At 52.0% G+C, this 19,677-nt stretch overlaps 1 protein-coding gene and 2 pseudogenes across 1 annotated transcript; all 3 read left to right on the plus strand.

Annotated features, from left to right (window-relative positions):
• The first annotated feature begins 3,154 nt into the window (after positions 1 to 3,154).
• Positions 3,155 to 3,483, plus strand: LOC110547630 (large ribosomal subunit protein eL33-like; annotated as a pseudogene).
• A 77-nt stretch (positions 3,484 to 3,560) lies between these two features.
• Positions 3,561 to 7,429, plus strand: LOC110547631 (large ribosomal subunit protein eL24-like; annotated as a pseudogene).
• Positions 7,430 to 8,437: 1,008 nt separating this feature from the next.
• Ldlrad1 (low density lipoprotein receptor class A domain containing 1) lies at positions 8,438 to 17,721 on the plus strand. The gene is made up of 6 exons (XM_060365252.1): positions 8,438 to 8,534; positions 8,850 to 8,904; positions 11,433 to 11,558; positions 13,732 to 13,869; positions 15,182 to 15,310; positions 16,860 to 17,721. The coding sequence occupies exons 1-6, from the start codon at positions 8,499 to 8,501 to the stop codon at positions 17,006 to 17,008; spliced, it is 633 nt and encodes a 210-aa protein (XP_060221235.1). The 5' UTR covers positions 8,438 to 8,498; the 3' UTR covers positions 17,009 to 17,721.
• Positions 17,722 to 19,677: the final 1,956 nt, after the last annotated feature.

Genomic DNA, 19,677 nt, shown 5'->3' on the forward strand with positions numbered 1-19,677 from the left:
GCTTGACCTCAGAGCTGCAGTAGTAGTCTGTCACTAGAAAGCCTCACACTCACTCACTCACTCTGTGGCTCAGTTGTCAGGTTTCTCTAATTCAAAAGAAAATACAGGGCTGGAGAGATGGCTCAGTGGTTAAGAGCAGTGGTTGCTCTTTCAGAGGTCCTGAGTTGAATTCAGCAACCACATGTGGCTCACAACCATCTATAGTGAGATCTGGTGCCCTCTAATGGTGTGCAGGCGTACATGCAGACAGAATACTGTATACATGATAGATAGATAGATAGATAGATAGATAGATAAGATAGATAGATAGATAAGATAGATAGATTAGATAGATAGATAGATTAGATAGATAGATTAGATAGATAGATAGATAGATAGATAGATAGATAGATTAGATAGATAGTTAGATTAGATAGATAGATAAGATAGATAGATTAGATAGATAGATAGATTAGATAGATAGATAAGAAATAATTCTTTTTTTAAGAAAGAAAGAAAGAAAGAAAAAGGAAAGAAAGAAAGGAAGAAAGAAAGAAAGAAAGAAAGAAAGGAAAGAAGGAAAGAAAAAAGAAAAGAAAATACAGTTGACAGCTTAACAGCTTAGCAGGTAAATTTTTGGTTATTACCAAAATTATAAAATTTTGGTTACAAAATAATTAGTTATTTTTTTTTAAGATAATGTGTCCAGATTTGAAAGACAGAAGGCCGGGGCCAAGTCTCAACACATGAGCCTATGGAATGGGCATTTAACGTCTAACCCCACATGAACCTGGAGAACTGTGGGAGCGCATGGAGGATCAGTGATTCTGGGAGGAAGCCGTGGCCCAGCTTCAAGCTGGAGGGAAGTGGGAAGCCACGGAAGCTCCAGGGAAAGTTCCAGGCAGAGGGACAATGGGCTTACGCTGAGAGACAAGGAGCCAGGAACTGTGGAGTGTCCAGCGGGCTGAGCTACGACACAGCTCTGAAAACAAGACCTCATTAAATCTTGACCCTGAGCATAGTGGAGGGTAAGCCGCAGGCTCTTATTGTAGAATGGGTCTCTGGACGATGCTGAGATGGCTGTATGGAGTAGCCTAGGAATGGGAGCAAATGCAGAGACAGCCATATCTTAGCCCCATTGTTGGTTTTGTGCTGTAGACCAACCCAGGGCCTTGCTTATGTTAGGTAAGTGCCCTAGAGTAGAGCTATATCCCAGCCCTTGGACTTCTGACAGTCTGTGTACCTCACTCTAGCCTTGAACTAGGTCTTCCTGCCTCAGCCTCCCAAGAGCTGGGATTACTTACAGGTGTAGACTTTATTCCGCACTTGTTTTTGTTAAGTGAGGTACAGTCCTGTTCTCTTCACTCACATTGTTTAGACTTTGTTCCCCTCAATGTCGTTGCAAGCCTGGGACCCCGCATTGTGGTCTAATCTACGTCAGCAGTTCCCAACCTGTGGGCCACAACCCCTTTAGGGGTGGCATGTCAGACACCCTGCACATCAGATATTTACATATTTATAACAGTAGCAAAAGTGCAGTTAGGAAGCTACAATGAAATAATGTTATGGTTGGGGAGGTCGCCACAGCATAAGGAACTGTATTAAAGGGTCACAGCATTAGGAAGGGTGAGAACCGCTGCTCTATGTGATGCCAAACAAACAAAAGACTGAAGCACAGATCCAAGCATGACCTGCTTCCTGTTGGGCTGTTTTCAAGCCACATTGCCAGTCTGTCTACCGCTGCCTTCAGCTCAGTCTTGGGCAGGCTGGCTCCTCTCAGCCCCTCCCCCAGGCTTCCAGCTGCTAAGTCCTATTTGGGTACCATCAGCTCCAGTTCCTCTTTTTTCTTTCCTTGACTAGTTGTTCTGCGCTAGCCTGGGTTAAAGGTGTGGCCTGAAGTAAGGGCTGAGGCATGGGAACTGTGTTGTCTTTGTGGAAAGCTGGCGTTCTGTGGAAAACAAACCTTCTGGAGAGCTTCTGAAGTCTATGGACCCCATCTCAGAACTATGCTTTCAAATGCATGAAACTAAATACAAAGAATTGCAAGGAAATTAATTAAATGCTTTTCAAAATATTTTCAAGACTTTGGTATAATAATGTATATATATCCATTCACACAAAATAACACTGAAAGGTAGTTGGAACACTCCTATGATCTCAGGATTTTTTTTCTTAAGTTTTGTTTCTCTAGGTGCTCTATCTGCATATACATCTGCAGAAGAGGACATCACACCCCATTATAGATGGTTGTGAGCCACCATGTGGTTGCTGGGAATTGAACTCTGGATCTCTGGGACAGCAGTCAATGCTCTGAACTCCAGCCCGATCTCAGTATTTTAAAGTAATGTTTGCAACAATATGGGCTCTACTTGTGATGATGTCACAGGCTTGCTATACTTCAGTTAAAATCTAGTGAACATTGACTTAACTTTTTCCCTAACCAAGACCACCTAACCCCGGCTGAGGGGTATCTGATTTTCTCTGATACGTTAAGAGTAAGTTGTTTTTGTTTGCTTGCTCAGTTCAGGTTATTAGATCAACTTACCGCTTCTGTGTGTGCTTTCTGTGCCCGAACCGTTTTCAGTGTCAGCAGTAACTGAGGACTTGGGTAGAAAGGAGTCAGCAGCCGATTGTAAGGGAAAGATCTCAACAAACACTCATGATGATGATTCCTCAGGGTGGTGCTGCCTGGAGCACCGCGCCTCTTAGGTGCACAGTGCTCAGGCATGTGGACTTGAATCGCATTTGCAGGGTCTGAATTAAGCAAGTGTCTACTTAGCTAATTCACAGTAGGGTTGGTTTGTTGACAGCCCTCACAGCAGACTTGGGTCTACGTACAGGATCTGTCCTCAGTCTAACGCTCTCCCAGCTGAGCTATTTTGGCAGCTGAAGAGTCCTTTAACATCTCTGTAAGGAAAGCAGATGGGCCTGACCCTCTCTGTCTCACACTTGACAGAGCTGTCTCAGGGGAGAGGAATGCTGCAATCCCAGGGCTATGGAAAGCATCCTGAGGGAGCAATAAATGCCAAGATGGGGATAGGGCCACTTTTCTAGACTCCCAGGCCTTGGGAGTGCCTAGTTAGACTGCTAAGCCCAGTTCTCAGGAACATCTCTGCTTTCTGCCATCTTGGTGCCTATGGAGGCCTACTGGGAACAGGACTTCTAAAAAGCAAATATGTCTGGAAAGCAATGGTGCAAGGCCATATTTGCTGGCTGCAAGCAAGGTTTCTGGAACCAAAGAGAGCACACAGCTCTTCCAAAATTGGTGTTTATGCCCGAGATGAAACTGAATTCTACTTAGGCAAGAGATGCACTTACGTGTATAAAGCAAAAAACAATACAGTGACTCCTGAAGGCAAACCATTCAAAACCAGAGTGATCTGGGGAGTAGTAACTCGGGCCCATGGAAAGAGCGGCATGATTCAAGCCAAATTCTGAAGCAGCCTTCCTGTGAAGACCATTGGACACGGAATCCGTGTGATGCCGTGCCCTCTCTGGATGTAAAAATGAAAAGCAAATAAATAAAAGTGGGTTTGTGGCTCTTCACCATCTTTCCTTAGGCAGGCCGGCAAGCTATCACCATGAAGGTTGAGCTGGGCAGTTCCAGCAGGTACAAGATATTCCCTGGACATGGGTGGCGCTACGCCAGAAGCGACAAGAAGGTTTTCCAGTTTCTTAACAGAAAAAATGCAAGTCCGCTTTCCTTTCCAAAAGGAATCCTCAGCAGATAAACTGGACTGTCCTCTGCGAGGAGAGCTCAAGAGGAGACCCGCCATGCAACCAAAGTCCAGCGGGCCATCACTGCTACATCTCTTGCTGATATAATGGCCAGGAGGAATCAGAAACCAGGTGTTAGGAAATCTCAGCGAGAGTAGGCTATAAGGGCTGCCAGGGAAGCAAAAAAGGCTAAGCAGGCATCAAAGAAGTCAGCAATGGCCGCTGCCAAGGCCCATAGAGAGGCAGCATCTAAACAAAAGATTGTGAAGCTCCCTGAGTTGATGCGAAATGCTAACTTGATAGAGCAGAGTTTTGTTTTTTTGTTTGTTTTGTTTTAAAAAAGATGGATTTGTGCTCTTGAATTTTTTTCACAAAACAAACATCACTTTGACAGGACACACATAAGGTGCATGGAACCCACAGGGGGTGGACCCCATCCCACTCACAACTCTTACCAGTTCTTACCCCATTCTTCCATTGAGACAGCTGAGGCTTAGAGATTGCTGCCTGTCTCCTTAGGTAATAACTTGTTAGTCAGGAGGAAAACCAGGTCTGTCCTGCTGGCCAGTGGGTCCAGTGGTCTGTCCTAGCTTCTGCAAACTTAAGATGCGGCCCAAAGCTAAGGAATGAAGGAAGAGTCAGACCAGGAGGGAGGAGTGCTGATGCGCTCCATGGAGGGAGGCTTGCCTGGCCTGGGCAGGGAAGACACTTAGGAAGGTAGAGGGAGCCTGCAGAATTCATCTCGCCCTTGACTGGGCTTAGGCCAACAGTGGGGCTGCTCAGTTCAGGCTGGTGGCTCGTATCTGTTACTTCACCATTAGGGAGCTGAGGCAGGTGGATCACCATGAGTTCAAGGTGGGTCGCACACCTCCAAAAAAAGAATCCCTTTTCTGGCCTTTGCAGGCACCAGGCACACACTTGGTACACAGACAAACATACAGGCAAACAAAACATTGAAACACATCAAACAAAGATTTGTTGTCGTTTTGAGACAGGGTTTCTCTGTGTAGCCTTGGCTGTCCTGAACTCACTTTGTAGACCAGGCTGGCCTCAAATTCACAGATCCTCCTGCCTCTGCCTCCCTGAGTGCTGGGATTACAGGCGTGCACCATTGCGCCCAGCTTAATATTTTTTAAAAGAAAGAACAAAGGGGCTGAGAGAGAGTTCATTGGTTAAGAGCACTAGTCCTTGCAGAAGACATTCAGTTCCCAACATTCATGCAACCTCTAACTCCAGGGAATCTCACACTCTTTTCTGCTCCCAAGGCACAGCACACATCTGGCATACACTAACACACACAAATAGTCATAAAAGAAGGAAGGAGGGAGAGATGGGGAGACTCTATAGCCAAAGCAGGAGCTGCCCGGTTTCCACAGGACCAGCAAAGTCATGGAGGTTCTGATGGATTATCATGCTATAGAATGTCAAGGTCATCCATCTCACACCCCACTGGCCCCTACCCTACATCTGCAGCAGCATGGACATCCGTGACAATCTCCTGACTTGCCCCCAACCCCCCCCCCCCATAACCAGTAGCAACAGTGTGAAGGTCCTGGGCAAGTATCCCTACAATGTTTGTGGACTTGGCCTAGGGTTCAGCTTCCGTAGCTTCGCTGACCACAGATGAGCTGTTCCCTGGGACTGAGTAACAGTTAACCTGTTTGCCCTGGGGTAAGGCAGGGCTCTCCATCCTGCTGCTCCTTTTGCACTCATCCTGCTTGAGTCCCATTTCCAGGCTGGCAGCTAGCCTATCCCAACAGCCTGCAGGTCAACTATGGGAAGAATAGACCCGGCTGGAACAAGACTGCTTCTCCCTGCCTCTGGGTCCCAACTGTTGGTGAAGCCTGCCTTTTATATCCTGGTTAATTGCACCATTGTCAAGTGAGATTATGCGTGGAATATACAAAGTTTATGTTCTGCCAGGCACGGTGATGCACACCTTTAATCCCAGCACTCAAAGAGGAAGAGGCAGATGGATGTGAGTTCGATGCAATCTAGTCTGCAAAGCGAGTCCAGGATAACCAAGGCTACACAGAAAAACTCTGTCTCAAAAAATGGGGGTGAGGTGGGGGAGGATGTTCTGGGGCTGGAGAGATGGCTCAGTGGTTAAGGGCACTGACTGCTCTTCCGAGAACCCAGGTTCAAATCCCAGCACCCACATGGTAGCATAGCTCACAGCTGTCTGTAACTCCCAAGATCTGACACTCTCACATAGACATATGTGAAGGCAAAACACCAGTGCACATAAAATAAAGGTAAATACATTTCAAAAAAGATTTTTAAAAATGTGCAAAATCTACAAAACAGCTCTATAAATAAGAAAAAATGAGCACTTACTGAAAATAGAGCAGCCTACAAAAACAAGCAGTCCAGTCCACTAGAGAAAATCCTCATGGTGCATTTTTAAGAGAACCAGCAGGCTCTGGTCTGTGGTCTGAAGTGAGGCCTGCCTGTGGGTGGGAGAATAAGGATGTTTTTCAGCCAGCCAGGTTGCCATCTGAGCTCTGTCCTTTCAGATGAGAGCCTTGAGCAAGCAGCATAATGCCTCTAGACCTCAGTTTCCTCGTTGGGAAAATGGAGAAGGGATGGAGAAGGGATGGCCTGTTTCCTGTGGTGGGGGTTAACTTAGAGAAAGCTTGCCGCACAGCAGGTGGCAAAAGCCAGTGCTTGGGAAATGATACCATGCAAGGAGGAACCGGACCAGCTGGTGTCAGAAGACCGCGGGGTTTTCCAGGGCTGAGGAGAGGGTTTCTCACGGACTGTTTGCCCAGTGCAGCCTGGTCCATCACACAGCTTACCAGTGCCCAAGACTTCACAGCCGCCTACAGGAGGACTCTAGGTAGGGGCATGTGCAAGCACATGTACTAAAATGATATGTAGGACCCTGCTGCCCTTTCTTCACGGGTTCCTGGTCACGGCAGAGCCCTGGAGAGATGTGACACAGCCCTACCTGCACTGAAGGAGTCCAAGAGGAGGCGCTGAACAAGATGAGTGCTCCTATAAAAGAACACCAAAGCTGAGGTGGTAACTCATGCCCGTCATAGTCCTCACAGGACTTGGGAGGCAGAGGCAGGAGGATTGCCGCGAATATGAAATCATCCTTGTTATAAAAATAAAAAAAATAAATAAAAGCGAGAGTAACACCAATACATACAGACATACACACATACATATTGCACATATACACACTACATACATACATACATGCTACATACAAACAAAGGGACACTAAACAGGAGTCCCTGAAAGCCAGAGGCTAAAGGGCATGTGTTGGCCCAGGAATGTACTCTACCCTCCACTCTGACATCCATGGCAGGCATTACTAATCAATCATAGACGCTGACCTCAGCATCCTTCTGAAATCATGTTCCACGTAATCTCTACTGCTTGACTATAGCTGGCACAAAAAAAAGAAATGAAGCATCTTTTGTTTATGTTCATCCCCTTCAGCCTTTCTTTTTGGGGGGCTTATCAGCCTGGTTTGCAAGTGCCATTGGCTCCCCTTCGCCTACCACAGGCCAGTGGAGCTAGGGATAGACAGTTGGCAACAGCTTCAACCCATGGCTGGCAGGATGGGGTAAGTGCTCCATTCCCTCAGGTGAGTACTGTAGAGCTGCATCCTCACCAGTGTCCCCGAATGCCTTACAGAGTCCCGTGCGGGCCCCCTCACTGAGAGGAGCCTTCCCTTTTCACCTTCCCTCTATAGCAGCATGTCCAGGAGCCTTCCCGTTGAGCCCCACTGTCCCCTAGTCTTGTCAGAGGGCCCAGTTCTGAAGAACCTACGCTCAAGCACCCCTGCATCTTCATGCATGTGAAGGGAAGGCCCTGTGAGAACCCCAGCTTAGCTTCCTGCCCCATGCTTTGTCACTTATTTCCTACTGGAGGAGAAATGGCCAGCAGGGAATCCCTGATGGGAACTCATGAACACCTGGAGGCGGGTACCACCCTTGGGCTGGGCCTCAGAGGAGCCACTTCTGCTTCCAGGGCCTTCTTCCGTGGACAAGATTGCAAAGTAATCTGCTCCATGCTAGGATGGAAGATATTCTGGAAAGCAACTCACTCACATACAGGCACCATCTCAAAAAAAGTTAAAAATGGACAGCATGTTTTTGGCAATTCAGGGATCTATTTACATTCTAGCTTTAGCGGGAAATGCTTATGCCTTCTTTTGTATTATTAATGTATGCAGATGTTTGGGTGTGTGTGGAGTCACAACAGCTTTGTGGGGTGAGTTCTCTCTTTGCACCTTCACATTCAGTCAGGGATAGAGGTCCTTGATCCATTCAGCTATCCTGCTGGCCCTCAGAAACGCTTATTCTTCTGATCTAGATCATCTCGGTGAGAAAAGGAGCATCGCCTTTTGGCCACTGAACCAAGTACTCATGGCCTTTCAGCTTTGAGTTTCCTACAGCCGAGGGCCTTGAGATCCCGCAGTCCATTGGTGCAGAAGAGAAAAGTGTGCGGAGGCCCGGGCTCATTTCTCCCACTCACAGTGGGACCTGAGGCGACCTGAGGCACAAGGCGCTTTCTCCCTTTCAGAAACAGCAGCTTGTCATTGGTGGAATGGGATGAGGGTTCCGACCCCAAGTTGTCACTGTCCAACTGCATCTAGGGAAAGGCCTTGGTAGGAGCAGGTACCCCCTGTCTTCCTCACTGGGGAGGCCAGCCTGGGAGGGGAGTGCCCCAGGGGAGGGCACAGTCCTGGCAAAGCCTTGTGCTGTCCCTCCCTCCCCCAGTTACCCTTAGTGACAAGACAGAGGACTCTAAACTGAGCTCTCTCCACGCCACCCCGATTCCTGGACATGAGTGTTGGAGCCATGAACAAGGTCTCCCCCCAGGTAAAAGCTGCTGAAGAACTGCTCCTGACCTAGGGGAGCATCCTTCGAGTGGAAAGGGCTCTGGGGAGGGGTACCCTGGCACCTCCAGCCACATTCATCTGCCCTGGGGACTCGAGTGAGAAACAGGAGTGCTGGGTGGTAGACAGAAGCCCAGGGGTGTTTGAGCATTGTCGGCAGGAAGACCTGCCTGAGTTAATTTGAAAGGTTTTGGGCAGAAGCCACCCGACTGGGCAGTTGAAAGTTGAAACAGGCAGGGTAAGTCTGGGCCGGGAGAGACCAGAGGTTTGCCCAGCCTGCTTCTGGTCTCTTGGACAGGGAGATGCAGAGAGCAGCGGTGCTGCTGGAAGGAAAACCCACCCTGGAGGAGAAGGTAAGGACAGAGGTAGAGGTGAGGCTGGGGGCTGAGCTCTCCCTCCTCCCCGCCCCCACGTGAACTACCTTGAAGCTGAGCCCAAGGTTACCACAGCCCTTCTGCCCCAATGTGGGTGGGGATACCTGCCCCCAGCTTCCTGGCCGGCCACGCTGACAGCCACTGGCTGGGTAGAACGGTTCATTCTCTCCAGCTACCAGCATTTTTTGAATGCCTACTATGTGACTTCTACCTGCTGGGCCACCACACTGAACCTGTAACACCAAGGGCCTCCGGATCAGCCTCTTGGACCCCATGTCTGGTCTGGGCGGTTCTGTTGAGCTCAGATGCGGTCAGGACACACACGCGTACCTGTTAACGCTCCCCTACCTCCTCAGCAGCCAGGGCCTCCACAAGATGAGGAAGGAGCACAGGCTCACTGAATGTCTCCCTGGGCCCCTTCTTGGCCCACAGTTGATCAAGGAGGAAACAGGTAGATGCCAAGAATTGCTCTAAAGGATTAACCCTCAGATGCCCGGAGCTGCAGACCCCGGTTTCGGGACAGCGCTGGGCGGGTGGGATGTCAGAAGCAGCTGAAGCTAAGAGAGGTTGGGTAATCAGGTCACGGTAATAAGGCATTGCATTGGAGAGGAGGCCCCTGGTTGCTAAGCTTCGGGGCCTTCCGTGCCCCGTGCTGGTGGCTGTCTCCCAAGATGTCAATCTGCGAGGCTGGGAGTAGGTGTGGCTTTTCTTCTTTGTTTCGAGTGGGCAGCAGCTAAGGAGTTTCTGACTTTAACTCGGTCATCTTCTGGCCCAGAGCCCTGCCCACTGCTCCAGCCTTGCCTGCAACCCCACCTTATACACAAGAGATCCTGCACAAATATTTGAGGAGCTGCCACTTGGCAGGCCAGAAGTCTCTGCTGCCCAGTTTCAAGTCTCCCTAGTGACCCAAGTTTACCCTATGCATTCTGACCACAAGGAGCCAGCAGCTAGGGCTACAGGATTATAGGTTTTAGATGTGAACCCTGTGTCCTGTAGGCCTGCCTTTGTCCCCTCTACCAACCCCCACCCACGCGCCTTCATCCTCACCAGCCAGCCCCCAGACCTTTCCTCCCATAACCTCTGCCTGGAAGGCCAGCTCCCTGAGGACACTGCCCTACCCCTATAAATCAACTGGTTTTCTGAGACCCCTGTGCCCCCCGGAGCTGCTTAGAGCCCTGTCCATACATCCCCAGCCACTTTTCATTTGATACTGCAGGCACAGGTCTTGCTGGCAGGTGACTAGAAATGTGTCATAATTAAATGACCCGAATCAGGATCCTTCCCTTGTTTTCTGTGCATCTAGTTTGCACACACACACACATAGTACCAGTGAGAGCTATGGCTGCCTCAGAGCCTGACCAAAGGGATGAAGCAAACCTGCCCCTGCCCTTCTGTGGCCTGGCACAGGGGACAGAGTCCCCACCCCTTCCTACTTGACTGTGTCTGGCCCTCCAAGCGTAGCTGTGAACTGAGGGCAGGGGAAACTCCTTCCATGCCTTCCACAGAGCAAGGCACCCTGGAGGTCTCCAATAAAGCTGCTTTGCTTCATTTTGCAAGCAAGCAAGAATCAGGGTAAGTAAGCCAGGCATGGCGGTGCACACCCTTAATCCCAGCATTTGCAGGTTGAAGGCAGGCAGATCTCTGTGAGTTCAAGGCCAGCCTGGTCTACATAGTGAGTTCCAGGACAGTCAGAGCTGTATAGTGAGACCCTGTCTTGAAAACAACACAGAACAGATTAAAACAACAACAGCAAGAAGAATTAGGGGAGGCAAGTAGGATTCTAGAGTATGAGACATCTGCCAGCTGCTTCCGTTACTGCTGTTTCCACAATGCCCAGAGAGAGCTTGACACATGGGAGACCCCAATAAATGCTTAGCTCACACTTAGCACCTGCTGCTTTAGGATAAGCATTCAGTAAACCAGCCCCTAGCAAACTACGGCAACCGTCATGGTTCCCACTTAGAACTCAAGGAAACTGAGGCTCAGAAAAAGTGAGTGGCTTGCTGTGTGGCCCAGCTGGGAGCTGTTAGAGCAGGAACTCTAAGCAGCTTCAAAGCAGATGGTAAGCTGGGAGTGAGGCAAGGGTCCAGGTTCTGGCAGCAAGCAGGTATCATGCCTCAGCCCGAACACGGTGACTGGGGCCTTTGCTTCCTTCAGCCTCAGTTTGTCGCCCACGGAAATAAAGGACTTATGTGAGAAATAGAAATAACGGCTGCATGGAGCCCATGGTCATTTCTTTCATGGTACAGGCTGGGTGCAGAGATGTCTGTTTTCCTATCGGCCTGGTCACGAGGATAGGCTAGGAAGGACAGGAAGGAGAGAGAGTCACTGCGGAGCAGCGGCTAGCCCCTGACGGCACTTGGTGGTGGGGAGGACAGACAGAACCAGAGGGTGTCATGGGGGGCTTAGGAATGCCTCCTAAGTGCTCCCTGGCAAGGGAGGGTTGCCTGCAGGGCCGGGGGGCATCCTGGGGGTCCCTGCACCTCTTCATTGACTTCCCTCCGCAGGCTGTGGACCCCTCTGCTGCTCACGCCGCGGAGCCTGCCTCTCGCTCTTCCTGCTGCTCCTGCTGCTCATGCTCACCGCCTTGCTCGCTGTGGCCACTGTCCTTGGACGTCCGCCCCGAGTACCAGGTCAGGGTGGCAAGAAGGAGGCTCAGGGAGATGGGAGCTCCAGTCCGGCCCAGCTTCTCCCTGAAATGACTTGAATGGTTCATCAAGGTGCAGGCAGAGACACCCGTGCGTGGATGGCTACAAGTCTGAGAGGCCATTTGCACACACACCCTTCACATATGCTATCTTAAACATTTTTAGTCTCTACAGTTTATTTTTATGTGTATGGGCGTTTTGCCTGCGTGTATGTGTGCATACCACATGTGTGTCTGGTGCTGAGGGATGACAGAAGATGTTGTCAGGGCCCCTGGAACTGTAGTTACAGATGGTTGTGAGCCTCCGTGTGAGTGCTGGGAACTGAACCTGGGTCCTCTGAAAGAGCCACAGTGCTCGTGACCAGAGTCATCTCTCCAGCCCCTACATGTTCTATCAAGAGGTCCTGGTTTTGATATCACTTCTGCTAAGAAATTCTCTCCAGCCCCTGCGCTGGCCTAGGAGCTTCCTCTCAGCCCCCACAGACACGGCACCTCCTATTCTCCTTGCCTGCCCACCCTGGGGGAGGGGGGTACCCTTAGCCACAGGCCGGGCTGTGTCCAGAATTCCCTGCGGTCTGGCATCAGGGGCAAACCGCCCAGTGCAGGCCCCACCCTCCAGGAGTGGTTTAGGGCACCAAGGGCAGGCCCAACGAGGAGTCAGCAGTCTGCAGCCAGGGCGTCCAGCCAAGCATTGTGCTGGGAGTCAGGCCGGGGAGCACCATGGGGGAAAAGGGACCTGAGGTGGGAAGGGAAGGTGGAGATTGGTCAGCAGATAGTATACAGGAACCCAGGGTGGAAGCACAAGGAGAAGGAGAGATGTCGAGAAGACAGTGGATGTGAGCGAGCCCTCTCTCCAGCCTCAAAAGCTGCACTTGGGAGGGAGGCCACGTTCCGGGAGCCTAGGGAAGGGACTGTCCCAGCCTTCTTCTTAGCTTTCTGAGAGTTGGCTCAGCGGCCAGGCAGGGCTGTAGGGGAAGAGGAGGAGGAAGGGGGAAATCATAGCATTCTACCTGAGCCATGGGCCTGTGTGTGCATGTGTGTGTGTGTGTGTGTGTGTGTGTGGGTGGGTGGGTGGGTGGGTGTGTGTGTATACATGTGTGCATACAGGTGCCTGTTTGTGCATGTGTGTGTAAGAGCCCTTGTACATCTAGGTACATGCCTGCCTGCCTGCCTGCTTGCCTGTGTGGTGCATGTGTGTGAGTGTCCAGGAGCATGCAGGTGCCTGCCTGCTTGCGATCACGTGTGTGTGTGTGTGTGTGTGTGTGCGTGTGCCTGTATGTGTGCAGCTGCCTGTCTGCCTGTGTGCAGGTTTGTGTACACATCAGTTTGTGTACACATGTGTCACCGCATGCCTGTGTATGTATCTGTTGTAACCATGCACAGGAAGGTGCAGGCGTGTGCATGAGAATATGTTGGCTTTTTTTCCTGTGTGCATCTGTGACAGCGTGTGTGTCCCTAAGGGCACCTCCTGTGACTAGCTGAGGCAGCTCTGGGACCTGAGACGTGACTCACACTGGCACAAATACCCTCGAGCATGTGCTCAGAGGCACAGTCTATGTCAGTCTCCTTCCCTGGCTTCTCCTTTAACTCTTGGGGCCTCCCATGGGGGAGATTGTCCCCCCAGCTCTGGCAGGATCTAAGCCTAACCCTCAGGAGCACTTGAGGAACAATAAAAACACAAACGTTTGCTGGCTGTTGACGTGTACCCTGATGGCAGGGGCTGTGTCATGCTGTCCCCAGAGAGCACAGGGTGGGCACAGTTCCCCACGAGCTAACGTGTTCCGGGAGAGCCACCAGCAAAGCGTGTGAAGGATGGCACACTGCCGCAGGGCTGCCTGTGTGACCAAAACACTCTCTCGGCCTGGGAGCCGGCTACTGTGTTCCCGGCATCCTACTGGGACTAGCTATGCCCTCTCTTTTGAGGACAAAGGACCCAGGCTGGAGGAGGTCAGGTTGCCCTCACCTGACATGCTGTGGCAGTGGCGGAGTGGCAGCTTCAATCCACCATCTGCTGTGGGGTTCAGGGCCTCCCCACTGCCCCAGGCATTCCGGGAGCTCAAAGGGGTTCACCAGGGCCCCTGTGCGGCGCCTACCGTGCCCATCGGAAGGCTGCCTTTATGAGCACCATGGTCACTCTACAACCTCTCTTGTCCCTACAGAGAATCAGTCTTGTGTGACACTGGCCAACAGGACAGGCTTCTTGTGCCATGATCGAAGGCACTGCATCCCGGCCCATGGGGTGTGCGATGGCCTTCGCACCTGTCCCCACGGCGAGGACGAGGATGAAAGTTTGTGCCGTGAGTAACCCACTCAGTCCCAGGTCCCTGTTTATTCCCCTACAGCCACCTCAGCCTCCCCTTACAGCTCTGTGGAGCATCCTTAGGCACCCTGTGCCTGTGGCGACACCGTGCCTGAGCCAACACTTTCTGCTGGGTGCTGAGGGCTCTGTCACTCTCATCCTCACACCTCAGCGCCTGAGGTGACCCTTCAAGACGGAGTTCACATGCTGCCTCTTCCTGGAAGCCTTCCCTGACTCCTGCTGGAGCTCACCAGCCCTTCTTTGGGCTCTTACCATGCTTTGCTTTCCTGCATCCTGGCCCTAGTCACACTGGCCAGCCCTACCACAGCCGTCACCCCCAGCAGGCTATGAATGCCTCTGTGGTAGGCTGCTCCGGCCTGCTTGATCTTGGAGTCTAGACCTGGGACAAGGGCATCCAGAATGGCTTGCTGAATGAGTCAGCGAGTGGGTGAATGACTCCCCATACCTTAGCTGCCTGTCCTTAGGGGAGAGGAGCCTGACTATGTGAAATAAACAGGAAAGCATCGATGAGCAGGAGACCCACAGCAGGGGAAAGAGCTGGGAGCTGGGGCAGGGGCCGTGGGGGCACAACACCTCAGATCCTTGAGAGCTGAACTCTAAAAGGATCATTTAGCCCAAGTCCAAGAACGGCGGGGCACACTGTGATCCCAGCCCTTGGAAGGTGGACACAGCGCAACCAGGAGGTCGAGGTCATCCTTGGCTGCATTTCAAGTCTCAGGCCAGCCTGCTTAAATGAGACCCTGTCTCAACAACAGCAAAGAGGTCGCCTGGCCCTCTCCCCAGCTCCTATCCCACACGCGGCTCCAGCAAGCCCAACAGACAGCACCCAGCTTCTGCTTGAGTGTTTCTGAGCTGGGAAGCTCGCTACCCTAGGCAGGCCTGGGTTTGTGGGAATTTGGGTCCCCCTGTGCACAACTGCTGACAGAGAAGTGACTTTGGTGCTCTGGGGCCCACGTGTAAGAAATCCAGGTCCTACCTGCTATGTTCTGATGGGAGGGGGCTTCCTGGAGGGAAGAAACTGGACCCTGGAATGAAGGGGGGGCTAGCAGAGGTGGCAAGGATGGAGAGGATGGTGGGGTGCTCTCGGGGCCTCTTGCCACCCAGCAAGAGGTGCACAGAGCAGGAGAGAATACTCCTCTTCCTGCGAACCACCTCCTTCCTGGCACACCTCCTATGCCCTTTCCAGACGGATGGGGAGACCCTGAGTGTAGCAGCCACCAGGTTGGACAGTGATCCAGCTGCAGGCGGCTGAGGTACCGTGGTCAGGGGTGAATTTTGTCCCTCTGTAGGAGATGTTCCCCGGACCCTGCCCAGCTTCCTCCTGGCCTACTGCGGAGACCCAGCCTTCTGGATCTACTCCGACCAGAAGTGTGATGGCACCAACAACTGTGGAGACTGCTCGGATGAACTGAGTCCAGGTGTGTGTATGTGGGGGGTCTGGGCCCAGGTGGGCAGGGCCAGGTGGCCAGGCAGTGGCCGGGGGCATAGGCTGCAGAGGCATGTCCAAGGTCCCCTTCAGCCCAGGACAAGAAAGTTCCACTCTCGCTTGAACACCTCTGGGTAGAGGTGCTTGATCTGAGAGGCCGTCCTGTGACAGACACTTCAGGGCGCTGACTGGACACTCGGGCCCAGAGGGTGACTGAGCAGAGAGACCTGAGCCTTCTGTCCTAGGCACCCCCTAACAACCCAGTGAGGAGGGCAGGGTAGGGCTCACTGCCCCAGTTCATATGTGGGCGATGCCAAGCACCAAGAAGGTCGTGGAAGTTGACAGGAGGGGAATGCTGGGTAAATCCAGGGTCCCGCTCCAGAGCTCCTTAAACCCTTTCCCCAGCACTGGGGAGGTGCTCAGTCAGGGGCTCTGCCCAGCATGGGGACCCGAATTCCATCTCCGGGAACCACACGGTAGGAAGAGAGAACTGACCATAGGTTCCTGACTTCCACACACCACGCACCACATATGTAGCTATGTCTGGTGCACTATGAAATAGATGTAATGAAAACATTTTAAGGTAGGGTGCTAAAGATGCAGCTCAGTTGGTGAGTGCCTGCCCCAGTGTGCACGAGCCCTGGGGGCCCCCAGCACTGCAGAGATGAGGCATGCTGGTACATTCCTGTAATCCCAGCACTCCGAGGAGAGGTGAGTCAGAAGGATCAATAGTTCACGCTCTGGCTTCGTAGCTGAAGAGTTGAAGGCCAGCAGGAGACCCTGTCTCAAAACACAGAAACCAAAGAAGTGAGGAAGGCACTGTAGACCTCGAGCCTCCGTACAAACACACACGTACATGCATCCGTGTGTACACGAATCCATGTATATGTGCACATGCACACACATTCTCTCCCCAGTGTTGTTAACACACATGTTGGGAGCACTGTTGAGCACAGTGGCAGATTCTGGGGAGCGGGGGGAGGATTGTCCGGAGGCAAACACAGCCCCAGGACTGCATCATGCCTGTGCCAAAAGGGGGTGCTGGGGTCCTGGGGAATCTACCAGGCTTCTCAGAAAAGGCATCATGGGAACAGGCCAGCGAGGACAGGGACCAACAGGCAGGGCTGGGGTATAATGCTGCAGCCACGGGCACAGGACAGGGGACAGAAGAGCGGGGCATGCCCAGAGCAGCCACGGGATTGCTATGGTAAGAATGAAGGGGAAGCAGGAAGCCGAGCTGGGCGGCGCAGCCTCTAGCACCCATTCACATCCAAGCGAGGCCTAGCTTCTCTTACTCAACAGCTGAGCGGATGGAAGCCGAGGCTTGGACGGGGCGGGCAGTCACACAGCCTCTGTACGAGTTTCAGAGTTGCAATTCTCTTCCCCGCAGGGAAGCCGGGAACCCGGTAGCCCCACGCTAGATGGCCTAAGGTGGCAGGAGCTGTGGCATAGTGCAGAGCTAGAGTGTCCTAGTGTACTGGACAGCCCAGGAGCCACAGCCGCCTCTTCCCCCCCTACCCCCCCCACTCTTGCCTCCCCAGTGACTGCATGCCCGCTTTGTGGCCCCGGGTGGTGGCGCTGTACTCCAACTGTGTTCCAGTACTGCGGCTGTGTTCCGAGGGTTCTGTGCGGGGATGGCATGCAGCACTGTACCGACTGGTCCGATGAGCTCTCCTGCCCTGGCCCCTGAGGGAGCCTCACCTCAGCAGCGTGGAAGCTGACAGTGGAAACCCTTCACCAGAGCATCAAACCCTGGGCCACAGGGGCAGGAAGAAACCTTTGTCGTCGTCCACTGGCATCTCCCCACTGTCCCTGAATTGCCTTTCCTCCTCTCAGACATCTCGGCCTCTGCTTGAGCACTTCCGGTGACAGGGAGCTCAAAACCATGTTAGGCAGCCAGCTTCTAACTGAGATGAGGTGAGTGTGCCTCCATCATTTTAGGCCTGTGAATGGGACCACACACAGGAAATACGCTCCTTGGCTCCAGAGAATTTGTGGCTTAAATACCATGCAGAGGGGTTCAGCCCCCATGGGTAGAAGACAGAGCACACACATGGATCATCATTTGGTGCCTCCAGCAGAAACTGCAGCTGAGCTCAAAGGCCGCTGTGCCCCGTTGCTCAACTCACCAGCAGCCCGCATTGATCACTGAGGTTGTACATGGCACGTTGGGACTTGGCATCCTTCTAGCTTCTCCATCTCCTGGAGGCTGAAGAGTGGGAGACCCAGAGAAAGGGCAGCTTAGAAGAACCCCCAAAGCCTTCAGCATTAGCCTTGGCCCTGTTTCCCTCCACAATCTCCTGTGTGTTTATATTTTGGTCCTGAAGCCAGAAGGAAGTCTGCTTACCTTCTAGCCCCACTATAAAGTAATAAAACTGGTCTCCTACATTAGTGTCTTGTGAAGTTTGACGTGAAAATGGCACCCAAGGAGCAGCTGCACACTGGCTGTTCATTCATTCATTCATTCATTCATTCATTCACTAATTTGTGCATTCATTCAGCCACTTCTGTACCAAGCTGGGAGCTTAGAGCAGGGAGCTGGGCCCCCTGAAAAGAGATCTCAGTCCCGGCACATGGTATGAGGGCTTATAGAAGCCTACCTCTCAGGTACAGGGATGAGTGAAAGAGCAGGAAGTGTGGGGCCCCAGTGATGCCGCTTGAGCGGTGGCCAGCCTCAGCAATGTCCCTTTCAGCTGGGTCTCTGTGCATAAGGTGGGGGCTATCCATGCTCGGTCCATGCAAGCCTTGTGACAGTTTTGCTTAACCATGGACGGTCCAACAGGCTGGAGTGGCCAAAGCATGGGCATTATGTGGGCATCAAAGAGCCTCAACTTTACAATAAGCGCACTGGAGACTTGGAACAGCACAAGCAAGTCAGTTTATTTTATGATGTTGCAAGGCTACAGCCTAGAATGGCAGGTTGGACTAGTGAGTGCAGACAGCATTTATAAACCCCAACATATGACCTACCCTCCCTGTTGTGAATAATCAGGAGGGCACAATCTTAGAGGCCGTCAAGGTCTTATCTGTCCCTCTGTCTTTTACATGTGTGTCTCTTTCTCAACAAAACCTTTTTGTGGACTCATCTGTTTTATGGCCTGTTTATTTGGAGGCTTATCAGATCTGTGCAGTCAAGCTTGGCTATGAGCAATTTTCTGTTATAAACTTGTAGTATGGGTGGGGGGGAGGTAGCTGAGCAGAGTTTGGGTAGGGGTGTGCAGATCGGCAGGCATGAGCAGAGGGCCGGTGTTTTCTGTTCGGTTTTCACTAGGCCTAAGTTGGCTCAAGGCACCTTTGAAAATGAATCATCATATTTTCCTTACAGGGGCCGGGGCACAGTACTGGGGAGAGGGGAGAGCCAATACAAGCCAGTGTTTCTGTTCATCCCTCCAGCAGTGGGGTGCCATCAGGGAATTACCCAGGAAAGTGAGCTGTTTTAATAGCATCTAAAACCCGTGTCTTGCTGGTGCACGCCTTTAATCCCAGCTCTCGGGAGGCAGAAGCAGGCAGACCTCTGTGGATTCAAGGCCAACCCGGTCCAGGACAACCAAGGCTACACAGAGAAACCCTGTCTCAAATAAAAACTGAAAAACTAAAATAAAACCTGTCCCTTGGTGTCTTGGGGGACAGTGAGTGAAGTGATTTCCATGCAGGCGTGAGGACCTGAGATTGAGTTTTCAGTGCTCACACATGTAAGGCAGGCATGTGGGTGGGCATCTGTACCTCTCCAGCTCTGGGGCCGTTTGTGTTCAGACACAGGAGTCTGGGGGCTGAATGGCCACCAGTCAACCTGATGAACTCCGGTTCAGTGAGAGACCCGTGAGGTGGCTCAGCAGGAAAAGGCACCTGCTACCAAGACTGACAACTGAGTTTGATTTCTGGGACTCTCGAGGAGTCTCAAATCCTGAGGCTTGTCCTCTTCAGACACATGTGTCCATACATGGACACAAAAAATAAAATAAAGGGGAACATAAATTAAAAAAATAAGTGGAGAATGGTTGATGAATGGAGAATGAAATGTTGGCTTCTGGCCTCCATATGCACGCTTGAACACACACACACACACACACACTAAATAAATTAATTAAAACCTATCAGTAAGAGGCAAGGCAGCTTGTTGGATACTGTGACACTGTAGATTTTGTAGCACGACATTTATGGAATGCTTCACCGTTGTGCCACCTCAGGGGCTCTGTGAAGGCTCGCATGGCCTTGGAGAGGACCCAGGCTGGTAGGAGGCTGGGAAAGATGGACAGGTGGGTTGTACAGGGCAGGAGCAGGGCACTGCAGGAGGGCTCCTGGCCACTGAAGGATCAGGGCAAGCTCGGGGCCTGGAGCGTGCACAGCAGCCTTGGGGGC

This window comes from Meriones unguiculatus, chromosome 12 (assembly GCF_030254825.1).
Source record: "Meriones unguiculatus strain TT.TT164.6M chromosome 12, Bangor_MerUng_6.1, whole genome shotgun sequence".
Classification (NCBI taxonomy): Eukaryota; Metazoa; Chordata; class Mammalia; order Rodentia; family Muridae; genus Meriones; species Meriones unguiculatus.

What these genes read in the sequence shown, in the direction of transcription:
- Ldlrad1 (XM_060365252.1), top strand. Translation starts at nt 8,499, where the DNA reads ATGAGTGTTGGAGCCATGAACAAGGTCTCCCCCCAG. An exon ending in ACGTCCGCCCCGAGTACCAG is followed by an intron (nt 11,559 to 13,731) that starts GTCAGGGTGGCA and finishes TTGTCCCTACAG; the next exon opens with AGAATCAGTCTTGTGTGACA. An exon ending in CTCGGATGAACTGAGTCCAG is followed by an intron (nt 15,311 to 16,859) that starts GTGTGTGTATGT and finishes TTGCCTCCCCAG; the next exon opens with TGACTGCATGCCCGCTTTGT.